Below are 27391 nucleotides of genomic sequence, written 5' to 3' on the forward strand. Positions count from 1 at the left end.
AAGTTTTTGGTTTGTTGTAGAGTATAAAGGCTGCCTCCCTCCATTTTTTCAGAAACAGATCAGGGGAAAACAAAAATTGGGGAGAACAGATCCTTGCCTCAATTTTCCTGTTTTTCTTCTGGGCTTTCACATCTCTAGTTTATTATAAAGGGAAATTTTTCCCAAGATAAAATTGGACTCCGGGCGGGGGGCAAGGGTTGACTCTTGTAAATTATTTTTGTTCTTGTAAAATGATGAATAAAATCAGGTTCTTTTGAATGGTTAATCAGGAGCAATTTTCTTTCTTTTTCTGCATCATTTTATATTCAATAGTAGGTATTGATTGCCCACTTCGTAAGCAAAATCAATTATGAGGGAAGTATAAATTCCTTGGTTTTATAATTACACACCTTATAACAGAAAGCATTAATGACACCCAGCTCCAGAGATACCGTCTGGTCACAACAAAAGCCTATTTTAAACCAGAGTGCAAAACATATTTACGTGATTCCGAATCTGGATTTTGACATCTTCAGAACTTTCTCTGCTCTCTTGACAAGGTCATTGTTTATACAACAAATGGTAGGTTGTAGTTTGCATTGCTTTAATATTGCAAGCACATTATGCACTGATTAAACAACAGAGCACAGCTATACATCATACCCTGCCGGTCAGTTTTCCAAGGTCTATAGTTCATCATTGTTGGGAGACAGAATGCCAGACTAGAAGAACCCTTACTCTGATCCATCAAGGTGATCTTTATGTTCTTACATTAAAGCAGAGGAAGGCAGCATGGTGCGCTTGCCCCTCCCCTCCATGTTTTGGACAAAAGCTCTTATGATTCCTTTCCATTGCCCATGCTACTTGGGCCTCATGCAAGTTCTATTCCACAACATCTGGAGGGCACAACCTCCAGAGTTGCCCATTCCTTATTAAGGCATATGCAACAAATGTTGGGAATAAGAATTTGAAGACTGAAGAAAGGAAGAGCATTAATTATAGTGCATCGTGCAATGGAGGTGTAATGGCTGTCCACTTAGAGTTCACACATTGAACAGAGCTGGCATTGAAAGAGCCAATTTGCCACTTGTCTTCTCCTTATGCTTGAAACAGTGGTCAAAGCTCTCTAGCATTGCACACCTTGATTATATTGGTAGAGGAAGGACTACATTCAGCCCAGTGGCCTCCTGAATTCCTGAATTATTTCATAGGAAATACCAAACTTCACACTGTCCCCTTATATCAGGGATATAACTGCTGATCCTCTGCATGTTGGACTCCTTCTCCCAGCACTACACCGGCCATGCTGTCTGGGGCTGATAGGAGTTGGAGCCCAACAATATCTGAATAGCCACAGGTTCTTCATCCCTGCCTTATGTGGGTATATCATACTTGTCTGCCATGAAGAGTTAGGCAGGTGGTGAAGAGAAGTCTAGATATGGAATGGTTCCTGTGACATTAATTTGTTTATTGGGTTTATTAGGGTCCCATCGCTGGGTACAAGAATGAAATGAAACAATAAAGTGGCAATTAAAACCAATAAAAGCTCCAAGGGCCTTCTGATGGTTCCCTCACTGCGAGAAGTGAAGTTACAGGGAACCAGGCAGAGGGGTGTCTGCCCTGTGAAACACCCTCCCATCATATTTCAAGGAGATCAATAACTATGAAACCTTCAGAAGACATCTGAAGGCAGCCCTGTATAGAGAAGTTTTTAATGTTTAATGTTTTAGTGTGTTTTTATATATGCTGGAATCCACCCAGAGTGACTGAGAAGAGTTTGGATTTGATATCCCGCTTTATCACTACCCGAAGGAGTCTCAAAGCAGCTAACATTCTCCTATCCCTTCCTCCCCCACAACAAACACTCTGTGAGGTGAGTGGGGCTGAGAGACTTCAAAGAAGTGTGACAAGCCCAAGGACACCCAGCAGCTGCATGTGGAGGAGCGGAGACATGAACCCGGTTCCCCAGATTACAAGTCTATCGCTCTTAACCACTACACCACACTGTGTACACAACTCAGTCAGATGGGCAGGGTTTAATAATAATAATGATAATAAATAATATACGATACCACATCAGCCTGTGGAGTGTATTCAGGAAAGTATGCTTGGCAGCAGCCCCACACTGCTCCTGCAATCTTATTACTTGCTTTGTTTTGTACACTTCCCTTAAGAATCCTAATACTTAAGGGCAGCTTAGAACTTGTCAGAGTAAGTAAAGCATTTTAGGGAGAGTCTCTGCAGGTGGGCACCCTAGAAACAGATCTCTGTCAAGCTGCAATATCCTGAATAGTATTGATGGCACTTGGCTTGCCCCAGGACTCCATGATTGTACTGTACAAGCACAGTAACTGGCATTGGGGGCAACATTCACCTTTCAAGAGATCCCTCAAGTCTGAAGAGAACGGATTTCATTTCTCAGCAGGAATGATCCATGTCCGAAAGCAAACTTCCATTAAAAATGCCTACTGGTAACAGAAAGGTTTCTAGTGATGCATACAAGCTAATACAGGCCCAAAGAGCTTGCTAGACCAATCTGAATATTCTAGTTGACAGTGGCCCCTTTTTCTCATGGCTTTGATACATTTGCAATTTGTTTTTCAATTTTGGACATGTTTGTTTGTTTGTTTGTTTGTTTGTTTGAAGAAAACCCCACTGCACATGGAACAGGTGTTTTCATTGAGCAAGGTTTCTTCTTTCCAAAGGTTTTGTTATTATTAATGCTTGTTTACTTGGCTTCGCAACTGTGAGTATTCCCAAAGCATTCTAATAGCATCCAAACTTTCTGAAGCTTGCAGCGAGGCTTCCTTGGTAATGTACGTTGTAAATGAAATGCAGCGCGGACAGTTTCAAAGTCCGTAAGAGAGGAGCTTTCTGGGAAAATCAATTTTAACAATTGATATATTACATCCCTTATTGGAAAAGAAATGTGCTGGTAGCATCTTGGAAAACAGTCAGGTTCTTATAGTGTGTTCACTGACAGGCCCAATCTCTTGCGGACCCTTAAATTCATATATAGAAACCTTTACTTTCTTGCAGCCGTTAGCCAGTGGACTCACATTGATGCACAGATACACCAGCAATGCAATTAATTGGTGCTATGGAAGTAGCATACTTTCCTCCTAGGTTGTTTCACATCATAATATGAAACGTCCTCGACCAAAGAAACATAAGGTCACAAGCAGTGTTAGAAACTCAGATATATAATCTAGGCGCCAAATGGCTCCTTAAACCAGAGTTACAGTTGCCAAAATGGAATGCCTAGTTGCCATTTTTGGGCCAGAGGGCTCAAAAGTCATATTTTTCAGTATCCCCTTCTCACAGTGGCCAACCAGATGCCTAAGGGAAGCTTGCAAGCAGAATGGCATTTGTTAGCACTGATCTGTTGTTAACTCCATTTGCCTTCCCTCCACTGTCAAAATGTGAAAACTAAGCTTGAGAGCTGGTTACGTTATAACAAACAATGTAGCTTTTATTTATTAAACTTTTTGTTTTTGTTATTATGTTAATATTTATTATTGACACACAAAGTAGCAGAACTGGTATGGCTCAAATTCCAAGTATCTTCGCTGCTCAGCATCTATCAAATGGAAATATCATACCATTATCAAAAGGGAGGTCATTTTGTATAACAGTCTTCCTCTTCCTCCTCCTCCTCTTCTTCTTCTTCTTCAGCGATCACTCATGGACGAGTAAGACTGCCTTCCATGAACACGGTCTTAACAGCGAGTCCATAAGTGACCGTGGACACCAATTCTGGATCCACACGTCCTTCCTCATAACAGGACAGTAGGACTCACAGGGGTCCACAAAATTATGGTTATCATTGGTAGCTTGCCTAAACTTTTCGGTCATTTGAATCCTACGCCCTCCCTCAAGAGGAGTGCCTTATCCTATTTCTCACACCGTGTCTCAAAAATGAGAGGTTGAGGAGCTGGGGAGGATTGTGCATAATGTGAAAGCAAGCCCAGAGCTGTAGAAGGGAGTGGCAGGGCTTGCTTTGGCTGGTCTCTCCATGAACCCAGTAATCACAGATCCAAAACAACAACAACAACCCCACACTCTGTCTTCCTCTGAATTTTGAGAAGAGTCGGAGTTTCCTCATTCTCTATAGAGTTCCAAGATTGAGAGGAAATCTGTATCACTGTGGCTGGTAACACTGGAGGGGGGAAATGGTTCTGTTCTTCTTAAGGTTTCTAAATCTGGCTGTAAACATTACCCTTCCCTTGAACCCCAAGCACTTTTTACTAGTGGCTTCAGCTGCTTCTGTAATGGTTTCTGTGGTAGCAGTAGACGTCTATCCTTGTCCCCTTTTTCTCTTCTCTAATGCCTCAAATGAATACTGGTTTGGCAGTATCTCAGCTGCCAGCATCCCAGGTGTCAGAGGCTAGGGGAACACAATTTCCCTTGACATCAAGCAGGCTGTAAAAATAACATTTCCCAGGGCTCCCGGAGCTCCCAAATCCAAAATGGGATCCCTGGGCTAATGTTAACAGTTTGGGCGCTCTTCGATGTCAGGCTTACATTGTAAGCCATTTACTGATTAACTGCCTTTCAATTAACCAGCAAATGTACATATAGAATAAATTAGAGTAATTTCAGACAGACAGCAGAAGGGTGAATAGCTTCACTCAGCTAAATTATATAAAATGAAAACAATTTTACATGCATTGAGTGGATTTAGAGAGACTGCTTTTGTCAACGACTTTAGTATTGATCATGCCTCATATGGCGTACTTCTGTTTACAAAGAATACAAATCTATTAATATTATTCTATTCCCCCCCCCCCCATTATTCTTTTACCAGTATTAAGAACACAGAGCTGTTTTCCACCCTTGGCTTTTCCATCATGTAGTATATTGATTAAGATATTTTATGATTAGCTTTCCCAGGAACTTCAGGAGTTATGCTTTAGTAAGAGGGCTTTTGTTGAAGTTTGAGAGCTACTGGGCTGGGAGTCTGACCTCTGCATCCGACATCGTTACAATTTCTAAAACCATCTGAGTTTGGGTAGCCCAGGATTACTATGACTGACAGTTCAAAAATACAGTGATCTGTTGTGTCTAACCTATGTCAAGCTGGAGAATATTTAAATCAATAATAATGCTATCAGAAGTGGAAAATCAAATGCAAAATAATTCCCTAGGCTTCCTGTGCATAATGACACTTGCTCTTTTGATGAATTGCTAATGCATTCTTGCACAGGAGAACAGCCAAATCTGGGATAGAAAGAGCAAGACTGGAAGAATTTGTGCTTTTGTTGCCCTTACTACTGTTCACCACTGTTTATTTTTTTGTCTAAAAATGTAGAATTCACTGTTTAAAAACCATATTCAAGGCAGCACAACTCATACTAATTACCATTAAAAGACAAACAAATCCACCAAAAACCACTTTGTTTATCTCATCAGTGGTTATGGGCTTGTTCAGAATTTAAAAGCTGGGGGGATTATAATAGCTACTCTTTCATCTCTCCATAGAAAGCACTTGGCACAGCCCTGATGGAATTCTACTACATTGCTGGCAGAGGAGCTGTACAACTGAGTACTCTTCACATCACAAATTCCCTGCCCATTGAAACATAGCATTTCAGGGACAGCGGTCATCCCAATGTGCTCGTTTTCCATTCAATGAGTTTTTGATGTGCACGAGCCTTTAGTGATTCTATTTCCCATCAATATTCTGAAGCAGCACAAGCTTAAAGATTTTTTGATTCTCTAAAAGTTCATCTCTTATTTGGGGAAAAAAAGAGCTGAGAATATTTCTGCATCACATAGCTATAAAGAACAGGAGTTACTTTTTTAAAGGATGGAAGAGCACATGAAGGCTGAAAGCTAAACGTAAAGAGAGAGGGGGGTCCGTCTCTTAAAACTGGGGAAGCTTCAAAGAACATATATAGTGTCAGAAACCCAGGAGATTCCAGGCTTGCCATAACATATTGATTCGAAGCCCGTTGGAAAGTATATCCTTTCTGGCATAAAAAGGCAATAAATATTTGGCAAAGGTGTGTAGCCTTTCTGCACTTAAGGTAAGAAGGGTGCATTTTGCCAGTGCATCCTTTAATATGTACTAGTTGTTAATTAAAACAGATGACTTTACTAGTTCATGTTTTATGCATTTGTGGGATTTTAATACAGCCACAACTAAAAGGTTTGGTTCAGGAGCTTGGAAGCCTCCTGTAACCCTTTAACAAAGCACTTTTCGACTTAATTGATGTGCTTAATGCTGCTACGATGCCTACTCAAGGTGCTCTAGGGACGTCAAGTAATGAAAAATGAAAATCTACTCCCACTCTCTTCCTGTGTGCATTAATGGACACCATTAATGATGCAATCATTTACCTTTCTACTCAAAAGTAAGCCTTGTTGTTTTTAATGGAGCTTGCTAGCATTGCAATAGCCTTCTCATGCATTCAGTGTATTAGCTCCATCCTTGCTCCCAAACTGGACGACAAGCCTGTAGTACATGTTGTTGCATGCCACCCCAATCTCTGAGTGGTGCAAGATTCCAGGGGTGCTAGGCACTTTACCTAGGGTCCATGTTTCCTTTTGGAAATGAGGCACAGCCGAAACTGTGGAGTCTTGATTTATGGTTGATTTATGTGAATCAACCATTTACAACCTGAGCTTGGGAGAGGCTCCCAGCATTAACACTCCAAGAGAGACTTGTTTCTCCACAGCCGTGGATGCAAACAGAAACCAACCATCATGCTTCAGCCCTCTCTCCAGCTTGCGGTCTTTTCCAATCTGAAACCTTTTTCCTCCCGGTCACATCCCAGCCAACTCTGGCTTTGTCTTCTAACTAACTTGGAGCTGGAGGAGGGGCCCCACCAACTTGCCATCTGACACAGAGCCTTTGCCTTCTTAATGGGCCATTGACTTCCCTTTGTTTTCCTAATGGCTCATCACTCCAGGCGATTACCTCATCAGGAAACCAGCCTGGCTTACAATTTAATCCTTGCTGGATCCAGGGGTTCAGGAGGCTTGATTAAATTCTAGCACTTACTGGATCCAGGAATTCAGGGGAGTCTGGCATGCCACCAATGCATAAGGCCACGAAGACTCAGCATGACTTTAAAACCCCAGGGGTGCATGGAACCACATTTCAAAAATATAGTTGACAACATTCCAACCTTATGGGGAAATGGGAGATGGGGTGGGGGAAGTTCCCATTTTTTAAAATCTCATTTTACTTTCTTTATTACTTTATTGTTTTAGGGGTGGGGCAAGAGGAAAAGGTTTGTGTTAGGCTGTATCAAAACTGTGAAGTAGACTATAAATGCAATTATACAAAGTATTTCAAGGTTGGGGGAAAATGGAAGGCACGCCTCACCTGGAACCTAATTTGGTCTTGGGTCAGTCAGAGCAGATGGTATTGGGTTATGTGGATCAATAGTCTATCCCAGTATAATGACCTGACCTGCTGTTTGGGGTGGATAGGTGTAAGGGGCATGCAACCAGACAACAGACCATCAAGCTTTAGACAAGGAAGGGAAAAAATGAGATAAGTGAAGATGGAAACAGCCACAATGGCCAAGGCTTAGAGACACTGCAAGTTGACACATGGAGTCAAATGCATCTAGCTCTTGCAAATTCTAGCACAGTGTAGAACAAGCCTGGGGACTGTACAGTAAGATTTCTGCTGAGGGGAAAACTTCAGGAAGAGTCTGTGTTCCCTGTGGAGTGTTTCAGGACACAGCCTTGCCTGAAGATGTCCATATCTAGAAGTGTTCTCAAACATCCCTCCAAATCATAATCTCATTGTTTGTGGAGATTTTTCAAATTCAGTTAATGGGGAGAAAGATGGGAACCTCACTTGTTTGTGGAGACTTTCTTTAAATTCTCTAGTCTCACAAGAAAAGGAACATACAAAATACTGGAATTGCATACGGATATTTGTCCGCCTTCATTCACTACACTCCAAGATAACAGAAGAGATCAGGATACATACAAAACAAGGAAGCGTTTTCTTAATCATTTGGCAACACAAAATGCTGGCTGTTTTAGTTTTCCATTTGTTGATTTGATTTGCTCTTCACATTCAGGGAGAAATCCTGAAAATGGCAAGAAATGGCAATTTAATGTGTTCTAATTGATGCTTCTGGAAAACTTGCATCATCATAGGAGAAAGCAACACACAGTGATGTCATTTCCGTACCAGTGTGAAAACCCATGTTTGTTTCCTAATGCCAAAATGTGGACATTTCGACAGTTAAGACGAATACTCCGAAAGGATATTTTGTTTTACTATCTTTCTTATGCATCATTTTCAGAAACTTCCTTTAGGCTTCTAATATCGTTGTTACAAACCACTGAATAGCATCAAAGGGCTCTGTGGCACAGCCTTCAAAAACAGTAGACGAGACTAGGCCTTTGGGAATGAAAGAAGAATAGAGCAATGCCATTTTAATCCAGAAAACAAGTGTGTATCAGAAGTTTGGGAAACATTGGGTTCCTAGAATAGTAGCTTATTAGCACAGAGCCTAACTGTATGTGCCTGGCCAACCCTTGTTTTTCAACCCAAAGGTATTATGATGCATTTTACAGTGATTCAAAACCTGCCTGGTATAATCCTCTGCATATGGATGTGAGAGCGTAATCGCCTTCTTCTTTTTGCTCAGGAGTGCTAGCTAGCAAACCGCTCGATCTGCAACCTTGTTAAGATGAAGCACTTGGACATAAACAGATTGGGTCTTCCTGAAGTCATTGGAATTAAATTGGTTTAAATCCAAGCACTTAAGCTTAATTGGGGTGAGGCTTTGGGTTGTACATCTGACAGCGCATATATTCGTGACAAGTGCCAAATTCGCTCTCTTGCTCTCTCTCCACCTTGCCATCGTTTTCATTGGGGATGAGAACTACGAGCTGCATCGGAATTGCCTTGAAGGGATGCTCTGGCATTGTCCGTGTGATTTTTCTGCTGCTCGGCTTCCCTAATAAATCATTTATATCAGGAGAAGAAGTGCAACAGGGCTAGTGAGAAAAACATGGTGGTTGTTGTTGTTACTGCTGCTGTTGCTGTTGTTGTTTTGTCTCCATGTCAGAGAGCAAAAAAGCCAATAGTTTCCCCAGCCCAGTTTGTCACTTTAGCTCCAGTTAAATGCTGACCTATCTGAGATTTTTGAACTTTCTGTTGACATCTCTATGAACTTGCTCTCTGTAGCTTTGAGTCAGCTTGCTGGCCTCTGCTTAGATCCTTATGCTTCTTAAATCTTCAGTTCTGTTTCTTTCATCTATTTTGCCCCTTGATAAGACTGTAGAAGTCTTGGAATTGGTTAAGGAAGAAGAAAAAAGCTCATCCACTGCTGTTTTCTTAGCACATATTTTTTTAAAAAGAGAGGAATGGGAAACAGATAGGGTGGTGGAATAACATCGGCCCCATAAGAATAGCTTTAGTACCATAGGCAGAATGGCATGTTCACACCTACAATTTATAACGTGTTTTTTATAGGGGAACAAGAGCAATCCTGTCCTATTAGTGCCAAATTAGAGAAAACATTAGATCTGCATCTTTGTCCTTAAGTGCAGGGCTTTTAAATGCAAGTTGCCATGGTGAAGGTATCAATCTGGACTGGTTCCCTACCACAGGAAAGGAGTAGTGCCAACTTTTTGTTGCCTACTATGGTTCCAAATCACAGGACTCTATGCTGGCAGTTTCTACAAGGAAAATAACTCCCACAGGACTCAACTGGTTCCCCCCCCCCCATGGCAATTGCAGGCCCTGGGTCAGGGGAGCTGTCCAGATTGGGACTGGAGCAGGAAGCAAAACCTGAAAACCCTCTAAACACCCGACCACCACCACCACTGCTTGGGTCTTGCTCCATGTTGGGGACCCTGCACTGGCAATTTGTGTTATAAAACAACAACCTGCACTTAAGGACACATACATGGAACTTAAGTGCTACCTAGCTTGTGCGGGTGGCGCTGTGGGTTAAACCACAGAGCCTAGGACTTGCCGATCAGAAGGTCGGCAGTTCGAATACCCGCGACAGGGTGAGCTCCCGTTGCTCAGTCCCTGCTCCTGCCAACCTAGCAGTTCGAAAGCACGTCAAAGTGCAAGTAGATAAATAAGTATCGCTCTGGTGGTAAGGTAAATGGCGTTTCCGTGCGCTGCTCTGGTTCGTCAGAAGCAGATTAGTCATGCTAGCCACATGACCCGGAAGCTGTACGCCGGCTCCCTCGGCCAATAAAGCGAGATGAGCACCGCAACCCCAGAGTCAGTCACGACTGGACCTAATGGTCTGGGGTCCCTTTACCTTTAGCTTGTGCCTTAGCTTCTTCCATTCCCCGCTTTCCCAGCCAGCCAGTCCCCCTGCCTTCCCTTTCATTTCTTCAAAAAAATACCTGCTGGTGGCTTGGTAACAGAAGAAGCTCCCATCAACAGCTGGTGTAGAGATGGACATTGTTTTCTGAAATGCTAACCTGGCAGCTGGGCTCTGGTGCCCAGCAAACTGCTGCAACAGGTATTTGAGGGCATAATGGAGATGCTGTTTAAAAGGGAAGTGGGTGACTTTAATGAGGGCTGTTGTTTTGGGCTAATGCCAAGCTCATTAAAAACCAGATCTGATATTTGCAGGCAGGAAGCGGCGGTTGCACTGGGCTCTTGAATATAAAAAAAACCCCACAGAATTTGTTTAAAACATATTTCTTATGAAAAACTCTCTTTTTTCCATCAAAAGTCTCAAGATTTGTCAGCTTTTTGCCAGGATCCCTAGGGGACTGCCTATCCACTTTGAAATACCATCCGCTTCCACTGGGACTAAGGCGAGGGACTTTGAGATTTGCACCTTCAAATGTTGAAATGTGGAACCGAAAGAAACAAGGACTCTACGATGAATTCCAGTTTTGAAGCCTGCCTATACAAGAAACCAGAAAGTTTAAATTCTGTGGTCCAAAGGCAGACAAATCACTGATTTAATCTCTCTATGGTGGGAGTGGGCACATAAAGTGGTCTTTCCCCATATTCTGGAGAACCATTCTTTATGTTTCTCCATGTTCTTCACTTGTGGTTAAACCAAGGTGCTTTAATTTTGCACTAGGTGAATATTAAGCCTCTTGGTTCCATATGTGGCCCTGTGCCTTTAATTAAAGAAAAGGAAAAAGACAAGCGTATCAGTTGATGCTGAACCTGAGGCCACAGTAATAGCTTTTCCGTACTATTTGTCTCATTTAATATTCACAGGCCACAAGGCTCTGTCTGTCATTTGTGGTTAGGAGTCTACATTTCCCCCCCTTTTAGTTGGAGAGAGCACTTGTCCTTTTTGTTCTACTTTGACACCGACACCGTGTTTCGCTTTACTCTGAACACAAAAGCGTGAGCGCCCCGTGCTGTTTGTACATCAGTGTCACCTCCTCCACCTGAAATTAGCATTCCCCAGTGCCAGCCAGCATATTTATATGGAGCATAACGTCCTAACTTTGACAAGTTAGGAAACAAAAACCAGTGTACAATGAGCATGCCAATTGAGGCTGATTATATTAATTGCTATTCAGGTCAGCGCTCAGATTAATTATTATGTTTGTGTAGCGTGTTTGTTAAGTGGTTGCCTGATTGCTGTTCAGAAGATTGATTACTTGTTACATTTACCTTGTGGCTTCTGCGGGGGAAACCGGTGCTTGCATTTCATCAGTTCAAAGCACACTGAGGTCAGGGAGGGCAAGTGGGAATTGCGTGTTGATCTCTTGGTAGAAGCTTGTGCAGACCTGAAATGGCATCAAATGCTTTGTTGAGTTATATGCACCCTTTTGATCTTCCTTAGGGACATCCTGAAAGCATGTCACTATGTTTCGGGGATTTTCAAATCCTATATACACATACATACAGTTATTAAAAATTAGATTCCTCTTTCGTCATTACTAGAGCTGAGCTGAAAATTCTCCGAAGAAATCTTTCTGAGAAGGTTACTGGGATTTTTCTTATTTTCTATCTCTGCACACACACACACACACACACACACACACGGTAAAAAAGGGGCCATTCTCCTTCCTTTACCTTTGTGTGGTAGCAGCCACTTCCCCTTGGAATGCCCCAGAATGATGGTGTCCATGGCATCATGGGATATGCAAAATGGTACCTAGACTGCCAATGCAGCTAACACTGTTCACTTGCAGTAGCACCAAAAACAGAAGTGGGGAAGCTGTGCTCCTGCCACTGCTGTTGGCAAGATTCATCCTAGTTAAACTGTTGGAGAATTTCTCCTCTCCTTGGGATAATTCAATGAAAATTTCCTTGCAATTTCTCTGCCAACAAATAGGGCAGGGGAATTTTGATGTACCAGGTCATGGGGGAAAAGAAAGTGCACCCTCTTTGAATTCTGTAGTTTTACAAATGAAGGCATAATAACAACCATCTGTTCCTTAGCAGGTCTTAAAAGTAGGTAAATACAACCTCAGATTAACAACAACACATGACATATTACACTGTGTCATGCAGAACATGCGTATAAAAATAAAATTGCTAGTTATGTCTGTGGGTCTGCATGACCTTGTACCTTGTTACACCAGTAAATCCTCTTCATTTATACAAATTCCAAAACAAAACTGAATTATTTCCTTATGTTAAGAAAAAAAAATAAAGGAATGCATACCCCCCCCCCCGTCATTCTAGTTTAAGTAATGCATTTAAGAATTTCCAGTAGTTGCTTTGCATCCTCTGCTCTTTGTGCTTTGATCCAAGCTATTTGGTCTCACATTTCCATAAAGGCAGTTGTCACCCTGGAGAAAGATAGCATCATATAATTTAGTAAAGGGCATACTGGGGGGGGGGGTTTACAAAATACTTAAGGATTTAGGGACAAGAGGCTCTGTGATTAGAGCAAAGTGTGGAAGAGAACTTGGTTTCATTATCATTGAACATAAATGAAATATGCTTGATGACTGGTAAAAAAGAGTTGTCGAGCATATAAAAATAATGCAAATAGTTATTGTGGTAGTTATGAAGATATTCGGAGAGTTGTTTCAAATATCGAAAATGTTTGGCTATAAATATACCTTTACTAAACATGTGTCAGAGTGTTAAATGGCACCTGGTTTTGGGAAGCAATACCAATCAGAGGAATTATATTGGGACTTAGTCCAATGTTGATTTAGTTTAATTGGATTGAGAGGCTATTCCAAACTAAGTGAAATCTTTAATAGTATCAGAAAATAGTGTGGTATCCCAAGTGGAAACATCCACAAGTTCCGTCTATAAGGAAATGACTGATGAAGTTTTTAGAGTTGGCAGAAATGGATAAATTAACTGATTTGATTAATAGGCAGAAAGGTAGTTCTCAGAATTTAATGTGTTCCTAAGAGATGGGCATGCTATTTACTGTGTCACAAATGAGAAAGTGTCCTCAGGGGCTAGAGCCCCAGTCCAGGGAGGTATAAACCTGCTGCCCAAAGCACTCAAGAAGGAAAGCAGGATTGGTGATGTAACACAACTCAAAACAGCTGGCGTCAAGCACAGGGAATCAGTTCAATTGGTCACTAGTGGAAGGTTGTACAATTCTTCAGTGAAATACAATAAAATCTCAAGCTTTGAATTCTGGTGATTTTCTAGGGGAAGGAAGTTTCATATTTGTGCAGCAATTTTTAATCCCCCCCCCCAAACTCTCAGTTCATAGAAAAAATTACTTGCAATCTAAGATTTAAGAGAGGGGATAGACAATATCATCCCATAGCAGTGCAATGCCTTATGCTCTAAATACCCTCTGCATTCCATCCCCATGTCCCTCTTAACTCAGTTTCTGGAGGTGTGGTGCTGGTATGAGGAATAGTTGCAGTATGGATTTCTTGTATTACCACAACAGCATGGGAAGGAGGCTCAGGGATGGGGAGTTTGTGACTCTCCAGATGTTTTCGCCCATGCTAAGTGGGGCTTGATGAGAATCGAAAAGCATCTGAAGGACCACAGGGTTCCCCATCAGTGTGACATCTCCCACTTCACTCGTGTAACATGAGAAGAGTGTCACAGAAAAGGGAGGAGAAGAGAGGAAAGGCTAGCAAAGAATGAATGGAAAGAAATGCAGCTTAACACTAGGGCTCCCAGATGTTGTTGTTTGCACAATGGGTGGGCATGTAGCCTAGTGATGCCACGCCATCGATGTGCAAACCAGCTACCCTCCTTATACACTTCACAGATCCCACAGCACACATACTTTTAATGTAGGTGGAGGTCTGCTTTAGTTAAGCTTTGTTTTAGTCAGGGTTTAAAAAGGGAAGCTTTTGTAGGGGGATTTTTGCAAGAAATGTCTGCTGTTCAGATGGATCATACTCAGAGATGTAATACGTTTTTAATATCACATGCTTGGGTGGCAGTGAGGAGTAAGTTCAAGCTAATGATATTCTTCTCATTGTCTTCCTGGAATTCTTCCTTTAGTGTCAGGGGGTTTATACACCCAAGGGAAGACATGAGCTTTCATCCTATCCCATCCCTTGGAGATAGGATTCATAAGTAGGCTGAAATCCTATGTGCCTGTGTGGTGGTTTTTTGTTTTTTGTTTAAAAAAGAAGTAAATATAAAATGGACTAGAGATGGGCATGCTATTTACTGTGTCACAAATGAGAAAGTGCTTTTCCATATCTCACTCAGAAAAGTTGCACAGGCAGTAAAACTTAGTTTAGTTACAAAGTTGTGAAAGTTCCTAAATTATTAATATAGGAACACAGGGATGGCTGGTGAGAGCCATGTGACTGAGTTGAAGCAACCAACTCAAACCTCTTCACAGGCTGGGTTACTCAGGTGGACAATAGGCTGGATTACTTATTTTCCCCCAAGATAAAGGAAATGACATCGCTAAGCCTGGCAGGGCAGCATATTCTATGGCAGGGGTAGGCAACGTAAGGCCCATGGGCCACAAGTGGCCCACGGGGGTCGTTTAACCGGCCCACAAGGCACCGCTGAACTAAGCCACCCACTCGGTGAGTCCCCGCGTGCTGCACCAAATCGGCTCTATCCATCATATTCAGTTGAAAGGCCTTAGCAAACATCCAGCAACCCAGCCTCAACCCCCTGATCCAACAACTCTTCGCAGAAGATTTTTGTTTAACACCCACTGTGTTTAGTGTGTTTGACCCTGTTACATTATACCACACATTTTTCATTGTCTTACAAGCATCCATCATCATCATCATCATCATCATTATTTTGCAATATTAAAACTTTATTTTTCAAAACTAGAAATAGAAATTTTACTCGGATCTGACAAATCTCGCCAGCACGGAGGCACTCCTGGGAGGTAATCATGACAACGGACATGCTTCAACTGCTTGAAACAGATTACTCATTTTCACCAAAAAGATGCAAGTCCCTGCATAGAGCAAATCAATTCCTTGCAGTGACAGCCTATTTGTTCTGAAAGCAGAAAGACGGTCCCCTCAGACTCTGAACCAGCTGGCGTTAAACCCTTGTGCCTTTTCTCTGGGTTGCACACATTACATAATGCACAGGCCTAGTTTTTTCTACTCTGTCTCACTCTTTCAGAGCATGGACCTGAGAGGTAGTTTGAGTTTTTTCATGCTGGAGAAACATTATGGCCATGACTGTTATTGTCGGTTGGCTGGTTCTTGCTTAACTGGAAAGACATAAATCTTCTTTAGAACGCTAGCTGTTGTACACACTCCCTTTCGCTCTCTCCCCTTCAGCCCGCCCATGCTATTAGCTTTGGACATACTGAAATGATCTTGGCCTAGCATCAAAGACCTCAAGAAGTAATGATGACAGGGGATCTAAACTCATTAAAATCTATATGGGAGTTGGATCTACACTCTTAAATTGGTAACGCAAACTCGAGGAACCTTTTAAATCAGTGTCGACTAAACTGAGAGAAAATAGTTTCAAAACAATTCACACAATTCACAGCCAATAAATGCCACAGGTTAATAATATCTCCTTCCAGTCCTTTATGTTGGAGTGCATTACAAACAATTCGTTTCATATTTCCATATGTGATGGGGATGCAATTAATTTTAGAAAACTGTCTTTGAAGAAGTTCCTCCTATTACAGGACAGGCGATTCAACCTGATCTGAGGCTAGCTTTCTTAAATCTGGTTATAAGATGACAACAACAACAACAACAACAACAACAACAACAACAACAAATTAATTTGGTTTGTATTCTGCCCAATACCCGCAGGTGTCAGGGTGGTTCACAACATAAAATCACAAAATAAAAACACAAGATACATAATGAAAATAAGAACAAGAACAACCCAATAATCCCCCTTTTCCACAACACATTTTAAAAGGACCTTGGGTGAAGGCCTGGTTAAAGAGGAATGTCTTTACCTGGCATCGAAAGGTGTATAATGAAGGTGCCAGCCAAACTTCCCTGGGGAGAGCATTCCACAAATGGGGAACCACTGCAGAAAAGGCCTGTTCTCATGTTGCCACCTTCTGGACCTCTCGTGGCGGAAGCACACAAAGAAGGGCTCAGAAGGTAATCTCAAGGTTCATATAGATTCATATGGAGACAGGCGGTCCATGAGGTATTGCGATCCTGAGCCAAATTCACTATTTAAGGACTTACTAATCTTCTTCACATTTGCAGCAAGAAATACAATAACACAATGTAGGAAAACAGCTAACTCTAGAGGCATGGTGAGCTAGAGTAGCCCTAATGGAAAACCAAATAGGCATCTTAGAGTGCTCAGGAACACAAAGACCAAAGATGATTTTGAAACTGGATGGCACATGTTTATTCAGTACACAGGAAAGGACAAAGTTGTCAACTCACCACAAGCTTCCCATGGCTCACCCTAGGACGATATGTTAAGACGGGGAGTAGAAAACACCCAACTGATGCAATCAAGTCTAAACAATTTGCAAACTTAATATTTGGCTGTATTATTTACATGTCTATGCATGGCATGTTTCTTTTGTGGGGGTGGAAGTATATGGGGATTGTTTGTTAAAAGTATTTTTAGAAACTGAAAATATAAAGTTAAGAAACCAGGGGGAGAGAAGTAATGTGTAGTCAGCCTCCCTAAGGAAACCTGTGATTTTCTGCCTCAGTGTCCAGCTGTTCTATAACGTGTAAGGCTTTGTGCCTTCATATGCTGCAAAGTGTATGATTTTGGCCCATCAAGTCAGTGTTCAAAACTGCTCAAAGGCTGTAAGGGAAAACTGACCTCTTTTGTGAGGAGCCTGTACTCTTCCTCACCAGATATTGTGCCTCTATGGCATTGGATCTACACTGCGGCAGGAAGCTATGGGCCACAGAAACTTAGCAGGAAGGCTGGCTGCAGTCTTCCCTTCCAAGCCTTTTCTCTTCAAACAGTGATTTAGTGGGATTTTTGAAAAAGAACTTGGTCCATGCAGGTCAGCAGCTGTGTTCGCACTTGGATTGTTCCTGCTGTGTCAAGGACATGATTTGCTAGACCTTTGCTAGTCTTTACACATATTTGGCCTTATAGGTTTTGATAAGTAGAAGCGTAGGGCTTAGTACAAAGCGTACGGGTGAATGATAAAGGACGACAAATGTCAAGCAGAATTGTCACCAAGTCTTTAAAATTTAATCAGCTTCTTTGAGTTCTTCACACCCTCCTTTTTTGTGCTCCATGCCATTATCAGCTCTCTATTTTAGTCTTTAGTGAGGCTGCCCACAATTATCACTATTATGTGTCAGAGACAGTTCTGTTCTCCCCACCCAGGCAACTGGCTGTGCCCTGAAAGCACCTTTAGTTTGGGTCACAGGTGGGCAACTTGCAGTCCAGAAGCCTTGCATGGGATGCCTGACATCTCCCTATGCCACTTCTGAATGCATGCAAAGCAGCATGTGAATTATAAAACCTTGAAACAAGTTGCTGTTTCATATGGAGCCCTGCGTTCACACCAGGGACAAAATTTCAGTTTTCCAGGCCATCCCCTTGAAAGCTAGGTCCAAGGTACATTCTAGAAAGCATTTACATTGGTACCTTGGGTTAAGTACTTAATTCATTCCGGAGGTCCATACTTAACCTGAAACTGTTCTTAACCTGAAGCACCACTTTAACTAATGGGGCCTCCTGCTGCTGCCGCGCCGCCGCAGCACGATTTCTGTTCTCATCCTGAAGGAAAGTTCTTAACCTGAAGCACTATTTCTGGGTTAGCGGAGTCTGTAACCTGAAGAGTATGTAACCCGAGGTACCACTGTATGTTCATCATTTGTTGGGCTGGCTAAGAGGATATGCATCTTTCCCCTCCATTTTCTAATCCCATGCTGAAGTAGTAAAACGAGTGGGATTGCATCCTATATTTCAAAATTTGCCATCCCTAATTCTAACATATCCCCAAACTAGAGAAAATATTTGCACGTGTCCATACATGTACTCCTGTATTTCAGATGCTATTCTGCCTAAGTGTCCCTTCTTTTTAAATATTTCATCAGCAAATTGTGCTCATAGCCATAATCTGCTGCAAGCCTTTCTGGCAGTTGAGGATCCCAAACCATAGTTTTCCATCTTTGGAGAAAACATCAAAATCCTGCTTGCGGCAAAACTGTGAATGGAAGTTTCTCATCTTCTCCACTCCCTAGAAGTGGGAAAGGGAAAAGGACTCATACAACCTTGAGGCAGCTAATATTTCAAACAGTCAACCATCTGAATCCAGCCGCTGCCTTGCCACACAAGAATGCTGTGTCTGGATTTATCAAAATGCTACATAGTGTAGTTTCATTGCTTGACTTGCTGGCCATAAGCAGCTCTGTCTGTATTGTAGTTTGATGGCACGTGACAAAGAGTAGGTGGAGCAGCAAACATAATTGAATAAATTGGGGACATCATGCAAGATGGTGCCAACAAAAGCCCAACGACACCTAAAATAAATTGCCTGCATTTTAAAATAGAAGCAACGTGTCTGGGGCATCTCTGAACAGTCTCTCCAACAGAGGGAGTTCCTTTATCACCTACTGCTGTGTAGACAAAAAAAAAAGTGTGGGGTGAAAGGATTATTAGTGAACCTTGTCATTCTGAAGTCCAGCTACTGGAACAGTTCCTAGGAGGTGTTGGCAGAAAACACATACAACAGCTCCTTCTTGTTTGCTGTTATCAAAACTGGGCAGGAAATTTGCAGAGAGAAAGAAATATTTATCCATCATGCCAACAGCCCTGCTTTTCCCAGAGCATTTACACATAAATTCAGAATGAAGCAGATTTCACACACCTGGTTCCAGCAATGGTGAATTCATTTTCAAAATGGCCAAGTACTAGCCCTCACCAAACTGGGAGCCTCCTGTTGTTGTGGACTACGTCTCCCATCATCCCTGATCAATGGGCCATGGTGGCTGGGGCTATTGGGAATTGTAGTCCCAAACATCTGGAGGCCACTGTGTTGGAGAAGGCTGGCAAATATTTATACAGGGCAATCCTGTGTGTGTCTGACTCCATGGTAAGTATTATAGTCACAGACTATGGGTTTTTTTAGCTCACTGATCACATTATTCTTTCGAAGGCTCACCCCCTTCATCATATCTGTTACTTCTGCTGCTGCAGATCACTGCCTTGTGATGGAAGTGGTAATGGAACATGACATATTGTAACTCTTTACTTTCCCTGGACGGGCCAGAAGAAGGATGGGCACCTGGGGCTAGGCACGTCAACTGCTTTTGCAGTGGATCAAAGCGTATTAGAATGCAGTCCGTCACTTTGCTTCAACTTCACCTTTACAAATCATCTGAGCACCTCAGCTCCATGTGTCAGGAAGCAAATCACATAGCCTCAACTCAGCCAGTCTCATTGGGGTCACCTGTCATGTATCAACATTAGGCAGATCCTACGGCGATCTGTTGGGAGCTCCAACGTGTCACTTCGTTCTAGGAATAGCATTATAAATATTTGTGTCCACTCTAAACCAAAGTTTAACATGGCACTGCACAGCCAAGGAACAGCAGCAGCAACACTATAAAAACGGCCTTGCTAATAGGCCACTTCGTTCCACATTCTGCTTCCAAGAGCAACCAGCTGTGGAAGCTCACAGGCTTTATCCTCAGCAGCTAGTGCTTATCAAAAAAAAAAAAAAAAATCAGGTGATGCGACAAACCTGTGTCTGGATGGTCCTCAGACTGGAGGTGGGACTCAGATTATGGAATGATCTGCCGTGCAAAACATTCCTACATGAAGAAATCTCTTGTAGAACAGGGAGAAGGCACAGCTTGAACTTTTTTCCCTGACCCTCCAGCATTCTGACAACTCATCTTCTGTTTGTGGGAGTGGGATCTTGGAGGCACAATGCCTCTGAACCTGTAGCTGTAATAGATTGGTAGACCTGTCCTCCATCAATTTGCCCAATTTTTTTTAAAGCCAGTAAGAACATTAAAATGGGAATTGAGATTCAACTTTTTTTAAAGAGTCACTAAAAACATGGATGGGGCGGGGATGTGCATGTAAGCCACTGTGTACCCCAGTGTCTCCAAAGTGTAAGTGGCAGTCCTTGGGGTCTCACATTTCAGCGGTGTCCTATGTGACGGCAAAATTGTGTGCCCCCCTGCCTCTCAACTTCCATTCTACAAGATAGTTGCTGAACCCCCTGTGTGCCCAGTGTGACTAAACGAATGGCACTCCTCTAAAGCCGCCTCTGTTTGTGCAGACGTGGAGAGAGTTTCTAAGCACGTTCTATTGAATATACTTAAAAATCTTCCCATAATTGTAAGACAGGGAGGTGTCTAAGCATGTTCAACTGAACCACTAGAACCCCTCTTCAGATCCTCAGATTAGTTGCACGAAGATCTGAAGAGCCCCCCACCACCACATAATGGGGGCACAGTGTGGCAGGGCTTGCATATGTGCCCTGTACCCCAGCAAATTTTTATCCATTGCATGTTGAGGAGAATACCTGCATAGGGTTTGAAACATCACCATACATAAGCAGCTTGCCTTATTTTCTTTTTTTGTTTCGTTTTGAATATTTCTCTGTTAAGTTTGACTGTACTCTCCAGACAAGGTTTTCAGTGGTGCAGTTCTTTCGACTGTTGGTCCAAAGGTTTTCTTCATGGTTTTGTACATTTTGCGAGCATTGCAGCAAGTTGAATGCTCTGACACAGCTTTAGCTAATAGTCATTGGCACATTGTCTGGTAATCAGCTGGGCATCTGCAGGAGCTGGCTTCAGGCACCAGGCCTGTTGGCAGACCAACGCTGTGTTATAAAGATGTCTGCAAATGTGACATGAAGCCTGGCAACATTAACCCTGCCGTGTGGGAAGCTGTTGCAGACAACTGAAGTGCCTGGAGACAGGTTGTGTATTCACTGCAGCGACCAGAGGAGAAATGTCTACTGGGAATAGCACAGAGAGAACAACACCATGGTGCATGTGCACCAGCGAAACTAGACACCTTCATCTGCCCTGCCTGCACTGAAACATATCTCCCCCATTTCGGTCTCTACAGTCACAGCAGGTGCTGTAACTATCCAATGCTTTGACTTTACCCGCAATGGCACACTCTTCCATTGTCTCTCAAGACAGACGGATGCCCACAAGATATGTGATAGTATTAAATGCTAATCTTGCATAGCCCTGATTTTATATCCAATTTGTTGGGGGGTGTTTTTGTTTTTGCACATTTTCTGAAACTAAACAGCACCTGCAGCTTGAGGGCTTAAGTACATGTTCATGTTGTGTAGTGGAAGCAACATCAGAGCAATTTTTTTTTTAAGTTTTGTGTGTGTCAATGAGGTACTCAATGTGTAGGAAGGAATGGCTTACCCTTCCTCGGGGAAAAATGTGTTTCTCCAGTGGCAAATGGGTGCCAAAGGGAGTCCAAGGTCTGTTCTTTTTCTTTCATATCTCTTGTTATTTATAGCATGCATGCCACGCTTATGCAGGAAGAAGCTCGGGGTGACTCACTCCCTCTTTAATCCTCACAACAACCCTTTGAGGTAGATTAGTTTGAGTGACAGCAGCAAGCCACTAAGCTTCATAGTGGAATAGGGAATAGAAGCCAATCCAACAGCTATATTCACTGCTACTTTGTTAACAGTAGTTTCGAAGCTTCTTAATTCCTGTGTTTCATAACTGTAAAATAAATGGCTGCTATTTTCAGACTTTCGACCTAATTAATTTAAGTCACTTTCGAAGCAAGCAACTGCTGTTCTTTTTCTTTCTTTTTTCTCAAGAAAAGTGTAAAAAGGGCCAGTGTGCGTGTGGTGCTTACGTCAAGACAATAAGTGTCCGTATGGTGATGGGGGGGGGTGTGTGTTAAGGAAAGCAATGTGCGGAGAATTTCATTTTGAAAACTAGTTGTCTGTGTATGGCCTTGGCGAGTATCATTTACAGGTGCACCTCTGGCCAAGAAGGAGAGTCCTTAGAGGAGAAAGTATTGATCTGCATTGCCCTCCACTCTGGTGAACCTAGTAATGTATTGTATTCTGCGCTCTTACAGTGGATAGAAGCCAGTTGCTGCTATGTTCTTTTACTTGTCAGTCGTAATGGGTGAATCATTCTCCTTCCTTATCTTGGGTTGCATCTGACTTACTTATGTATGTGGGAATTTTTCATAATTTAGAAGTCAGGAAGGCGGATTATTTGCATGTGCCTCAATGCACATGAGAGGGGACGCGGGTGGCGCTGTGGGTAAAACCTCAGTGCCTAGGACTTGCCGATCGCATGGTCAGCGGTTCAAATCCCCAGGCAGGGTGCGCTCCCGTCGTTCGGTCCCAGCGCCTGCCAACCTAGCAGTTCGAAAGCACCTCTGGGTGCAAGTAGATAAATAGGGACCGCTTACCAGCGGGAAGGTAAACAGCGTTCCATTTGCTGCGCTGGCTCGCATATGCCAGCTGGAATATGTCTTTTAACTGTGATAAAGTCTCTTATTTGCCATGGGGGGGGGGAGAGAGAGAGAGAGAGAGAGAGAGAGAGGGAGGGAGGGAGGGAATGAAGAAACACCTGATTTTTGCCTAGCCCTAATTCAGAAGAATACTCAGGAACACACAACCTTGCGTTCAGTTTAGAGCCCTCACCCCTATATAAACTTGCAGAGATTGTAAAACCATATAATCCTGCTGTTCTTAATTAGAAATATATGTAAAAGATACGTATATTTATAAGGCTGAGAGCTGTCAGGATTAACTTAGAAATCTTCCAGCGCTGGGCATTTCTAAAAGGTTCGTGCTAGGAGGCTTGAGATCAATATTGTGATAATTTCAGCTTTGATTTTTTTATATACAATAACATACTTCTAGCCTTTCTATCTGTCGAGCAAAGGCCAACTAGTGTGTCAATAGCACCTGGAAATGAAACATCAGTTAAAATGGTGTTATATCTCTTTTAAGAGTCCATCATGGTCGGTTGGGAGCAGAGAGTTCGAAGAAGCTTGTAATATGAATGTAAGCAGAGCAGTTCAAATGCTGCTTAAACCAACAGAGTTTCTGTTGGGGCCAAGGGTTTTTCTTCTTCTTTTGTTCAAAATGATTTCAACTTCTCTCTCTTTGTAGATTGAAACTGTAACTTTTCTTTTTAGAAACAATCTGTTCTGTAACCCTAAACACACACATACAAATCCTGAACCATCCATCACATGTGCTAAGGAACCATTCATTTACCTTACGGCACAAACAGCATTTCTATTCCTGTTTCCAGAGAAATCCCACACAGCATTCCACACTTCATTGTGATTCATCAAAAGAATATTTATTTTGGCCTCAAGACAAACCAAATGAAGGCAAAGTCATTTAATACCCCCAAATGATCACAAAAAACCCATGTGTAGCTGTTACGATATCCAGGGCCACATATCAGCTACCTCACTTGGTGTTGGGGTAAGTATGGATGTTCCTAACACAACACACTATATATTGATTCAAATCCCCATTCAAACACTTCATTGTTAGAGATGAGGTCCAAGGATTTGTATCTGCATAAATGCCTCCTAATTCTTCCATAGCTGGCTTAAGCCCACCAGACTGTTCTTCTGAGTGGTACTGAGTTATGTGTAAAGACCAAAAATTATGAGAGGAGGTTAACCTCTCTCAGGCGGTACTCAAACAGGCTTTCCCCTCAACGTATTGTCTTGAAGACTCTAGCTTTACGTTTTATAGTGTTCTGTCTGTCTGAAAGTCCAGTAGAGTTTCACTAGCTTATATGCAGATGAGGCAATGTCTGTGGCTCCTCTCCAGCACCTGAGACTCTCAAAAAGTGGGCTCACTAGGCCTCCTCAACTCACAGTCCAGAACCATAGATTACTGAGCAGTCTCTCAGCATGGTAGGGACTAGAGCTATGGCAATATAATTCATGTAGATTAGGGTTTGGGGAAAGGACCCAGATGGCACACCGGATCTTAAGGGTCCCCATCCCCTGCAGGCGGACGAGGGCAGTGTGACAGAAAAAGGCACCAAATTCAGACAGCCCCAAACCATAGCTCAAAGCCTCCACGACTGATATAATGTCAAGTGCAGGAAAAGGTGGGCATGGTTTTCCCAAAACGGCCCTGTGAGTTTATTATGCCTGCAGACTAGAGGTTTGCCATCACTGATATATATTTCTGCCCCACATTTCACTGCAACAGTTAAAATATGCAGTATCATATAAAACAATAAAAACGTGTGCAGAAAATTACAACCCTACACAAATCTGGAGTCCCTAAGGCGGTTGGAAGGCTCCATGTACGCCTCCTTCTTGCAGCTCCTGCATCCAAGCTGGTGCCAAATGTATTGCTCTGCTTTCCTTAGGACCACATCAGCGAGGCCAAGAGCGGGGTCTTGTTATCTGGGCAGCCCAGGACCTTCATACACACTGCCCAGGCTTGTGTCCCATTGAGGTCACTTCGGTGCTGGTAATGCAGCAATTTGACTTCACTCCCAGAGGTAACTCTCCATTGTGTCTCAAGACAGATGACTGCCAACAACAGATCAAGGAACCACTACTCCCCACTGAGGTCTTTACCTTTATGTTCTCTTGCTCCCTCCCTCCATCTCTGCTTCTCTCTTCTGCTTTCTTCCTCCTACTTTCCCAGCTACCTGACCAGTTCTCAGGGGCTCCATCCTATAAGGCTTTCATCTCTTTTAGAGGGGGGTTATCAGCCCAGGATTGTACAGGCTCATAGGCACCCCAGGGTTCTCTAAGCCAGGAAATTTGACGATAAACATGATCAAATACAATAAAGCCGAGTGCTGAGTTCTGTGGCAATAAGGCAGTCTTGTTATTTCGACTGAGGAGGGAAACCACCCTATTTTTGCATAACATCAGCAATTCTAATTGTGGTGCTTGACATTCAGGGCTAATCCACCAGTTCGAAAGCTTATTAACAATGGCAATGAGAACATTGGTAGCAATAGGGGAGGTCAGAAATCGTCTGGGGTAATGCTTGTTAAAAAATCAGAGATAAAATTATGGGTAGAGTCGGAATCAGGGCTTGGCATGAAATCCACAGGTACAGAATCAATAATATGCCAGAGAACAATGAATCTTGCCTACAGATGCAGATAGTCCCAGCAGCAGAGCTCCCTCAGCAGATAAAGAAGCCCTTTACATATTTTTAAAACCCTTCTTTTATTTCTTCCCCGGCTGTGTGGATTCTCTTCCCCATGGAATCAGAAATAGAATTAGCAGCTGAAAATAATAAATGCCAGCCACAAAGTAAGAAGGAAGAAGCAGTTTAGATTTTGCTCCTAGCTCAAAAACAAAGAGATGGTGGTCAAATTAGCTCTGTTATCGACTATGCTTTAGTTTTCCTCTTTGAGACCGAGGGAAAATAATATTTTGCTACCTTTACAAACTGAGCTAAATACATACAGATGAACAGCTGAGGTGGCAGAAAGCATTAATCTCCGTATAGGTACGAGGTCGCTAGAACAAACAATAGCAGAGTGCTGTTGCCTTTGTGCCAGTTGTGAGGTTCTCAGAGCCAAATTGTACATTTGGCAGTTATTTACATAATGTTAACCCAGCACCGGCTTCTCTACCCAAAAGCATTCTTGCAAAGTGATATGCAAGGGGAAATAACAGAAGTTTAAGCAGTTCCCTCTCCATAATGGGTGCAACAGCAAGGATGCCTCTCCGTCTCTCCCACACATTGGTGCCGCCTTGAGCTGAAGATTGGGGGTGTGCCACGCGCCTGTGACATCTGGAGGAGGCATTGCCCAGCCCCACACAGCTTTAATGGCTACTTTGATCCATTAAAACAGGGGTAGTCAATATGGTATCCACTTTCTGTTATTGGACTCCGAATTAGCCTCACATCAGTCCCAGCCAGCGTGGGCAATGGTCAGGGATGGTAGGAAAGTAAACCAGATTGATGGATAGTCACAGGAATTGGTTTAGTTGCTGAAGTCAGGGATCCTGGTAGCAACATATGCAATCTTTCAACAGTAATGTCAAACTTTTAACACTGTAATGTGCTATATAGATAATGAACTAATAACTTCATTTCCCATGGCCAAGAAAGGGACCCATATGATGGGGAAGGGGAAGAGCTATTTATTTCATATTCTCATCCCTGTGATGTCTTTGTGAGGCTGGGGAAAACGTTCTTTCATTATTTATTCAGCAATTCAGCTTATGAACTAGATGTATTCCACTGAGGATAGCCTGTGGAGGATTTTGGAACAGGTCAGTCTGGGTGGCACTATCATATTATGGCAATAATTATAATTGCTTTCTGGACCACATTTCAACTATTGTTTAAATCCAGGCCCTGTGTGTGTGTGTATTCACATCAGTTTTGACAAAAAAAGAGAGAGAATATTTCACTGTTGCTACAACATTCCAAGCAGCCTTTTAAAAATCACTGTATAATCAAGAACCATCCCCAGGAAAATTTAGTAAATTAAGGTTGACATTGGTCTGTCACAAGCAAACATTAATGAACACCATGGAGGATTGCTTGTCTCTCTGTTCATTGTCTTTCTGTAATTTATATCCAATATCCCAGAGATTATGCAGAATATATATGTGTGTATTTGTTGTAGCTGCACAATTGGACAAGCCAAATAGGATTTTATAAATTGGTGGAAGTAAGAAGTGGAAAATAAATGTGTACCGTATGCTTCCTTGGGATGAATATTTGAACCATGATAATATGTGGTTTCTCAAATGGCGTAAGGTTTTCCTCCAGTGCTCCCGAGTTGATTGGTCTCGCTGAATACAAATGCTTCCAGATGACTGTATAGTGTTATCGCCAGCTGATATGATGCATTCTGACATGTCATAATCTGCTTCATGACAACGCGGATGCCTCACTGAGCAAACCTTAAAACCCAAAAATTATATTTATGTAAAGCGATATAAGGAACCTATCAAACTTTCACTATATCAATGATTCTTTCTTTCTTTCTTTCTTTCTTTCTTTCTTTCTTTCTTTCTTTCTTTCAAAAGGGAGGAAAATACTTGTTGCAAGTGGGAGATGCCATTGGACTCTTAACTCCCATAAGCCCTAGCCAGCATGGCCAGTTGTCAAGTTGTCAGAGTGATGGGAAATGTGGTACAACCACATCTGGAGGAGCCTGTGGTCCCTGCATTCAT

At 42.5% G+C, this 27391-nt stretch overlaps 2 protein-coding genes across 12 annotated transcripts in view; one reads left to right on the plus strand and one right to left on the minus strand.

Annotated features, from left to right (window-relative positions):
- The window catches only part of NTNG1 (netrin G1), a 208141-nt gene that overhangs the window by 38668 nt on the left and 142082 nt on the right, over window positions 1–27391 (plus strand). The gene's annotated exons all lie outside the window — the stretch shown is intronic.
- The window catches only part of LOC308478747 (uncharacterized protein), a 52042-nt gene continuing 31876 nt past the window's right edge, over window positions 7226–27391 (minus strand). The window contains exons 5-8 of the mRNA XM_081008831.1: window positions 26910–27118; window positions 11567–11682; window positions 8290–8350; window positions 7226–8033 (exon numbers count right to left, since the gene is read on the minus strand). Of these exons, the coding sequence (XP_080864957.1) occupies window positions 8021–8033; window positions 8290–8350; window positions 11567–11682; window positions 26910–27118 (399 nt within the window). The 3' untranslated portion in view covers window positions 7226–8020. The remainder of the gene's footprint in view (window positions 8034–8289; window positions 8351–11566; window positions 11683–26909; window positions 27119–27391) is intronic.

Source organism: Podarcis pityusensis (genome assembly GCF_964106645.2).
Source record: "Podarcis pityusensis genome assembly, chromosome: 6".
Taxonomy (NCBI): Eukaryota; Metazoa; Chordata; class Lepidosauria; order Squamata; family Lacertidae; genus Podarcis; species Podarcis pityusensis.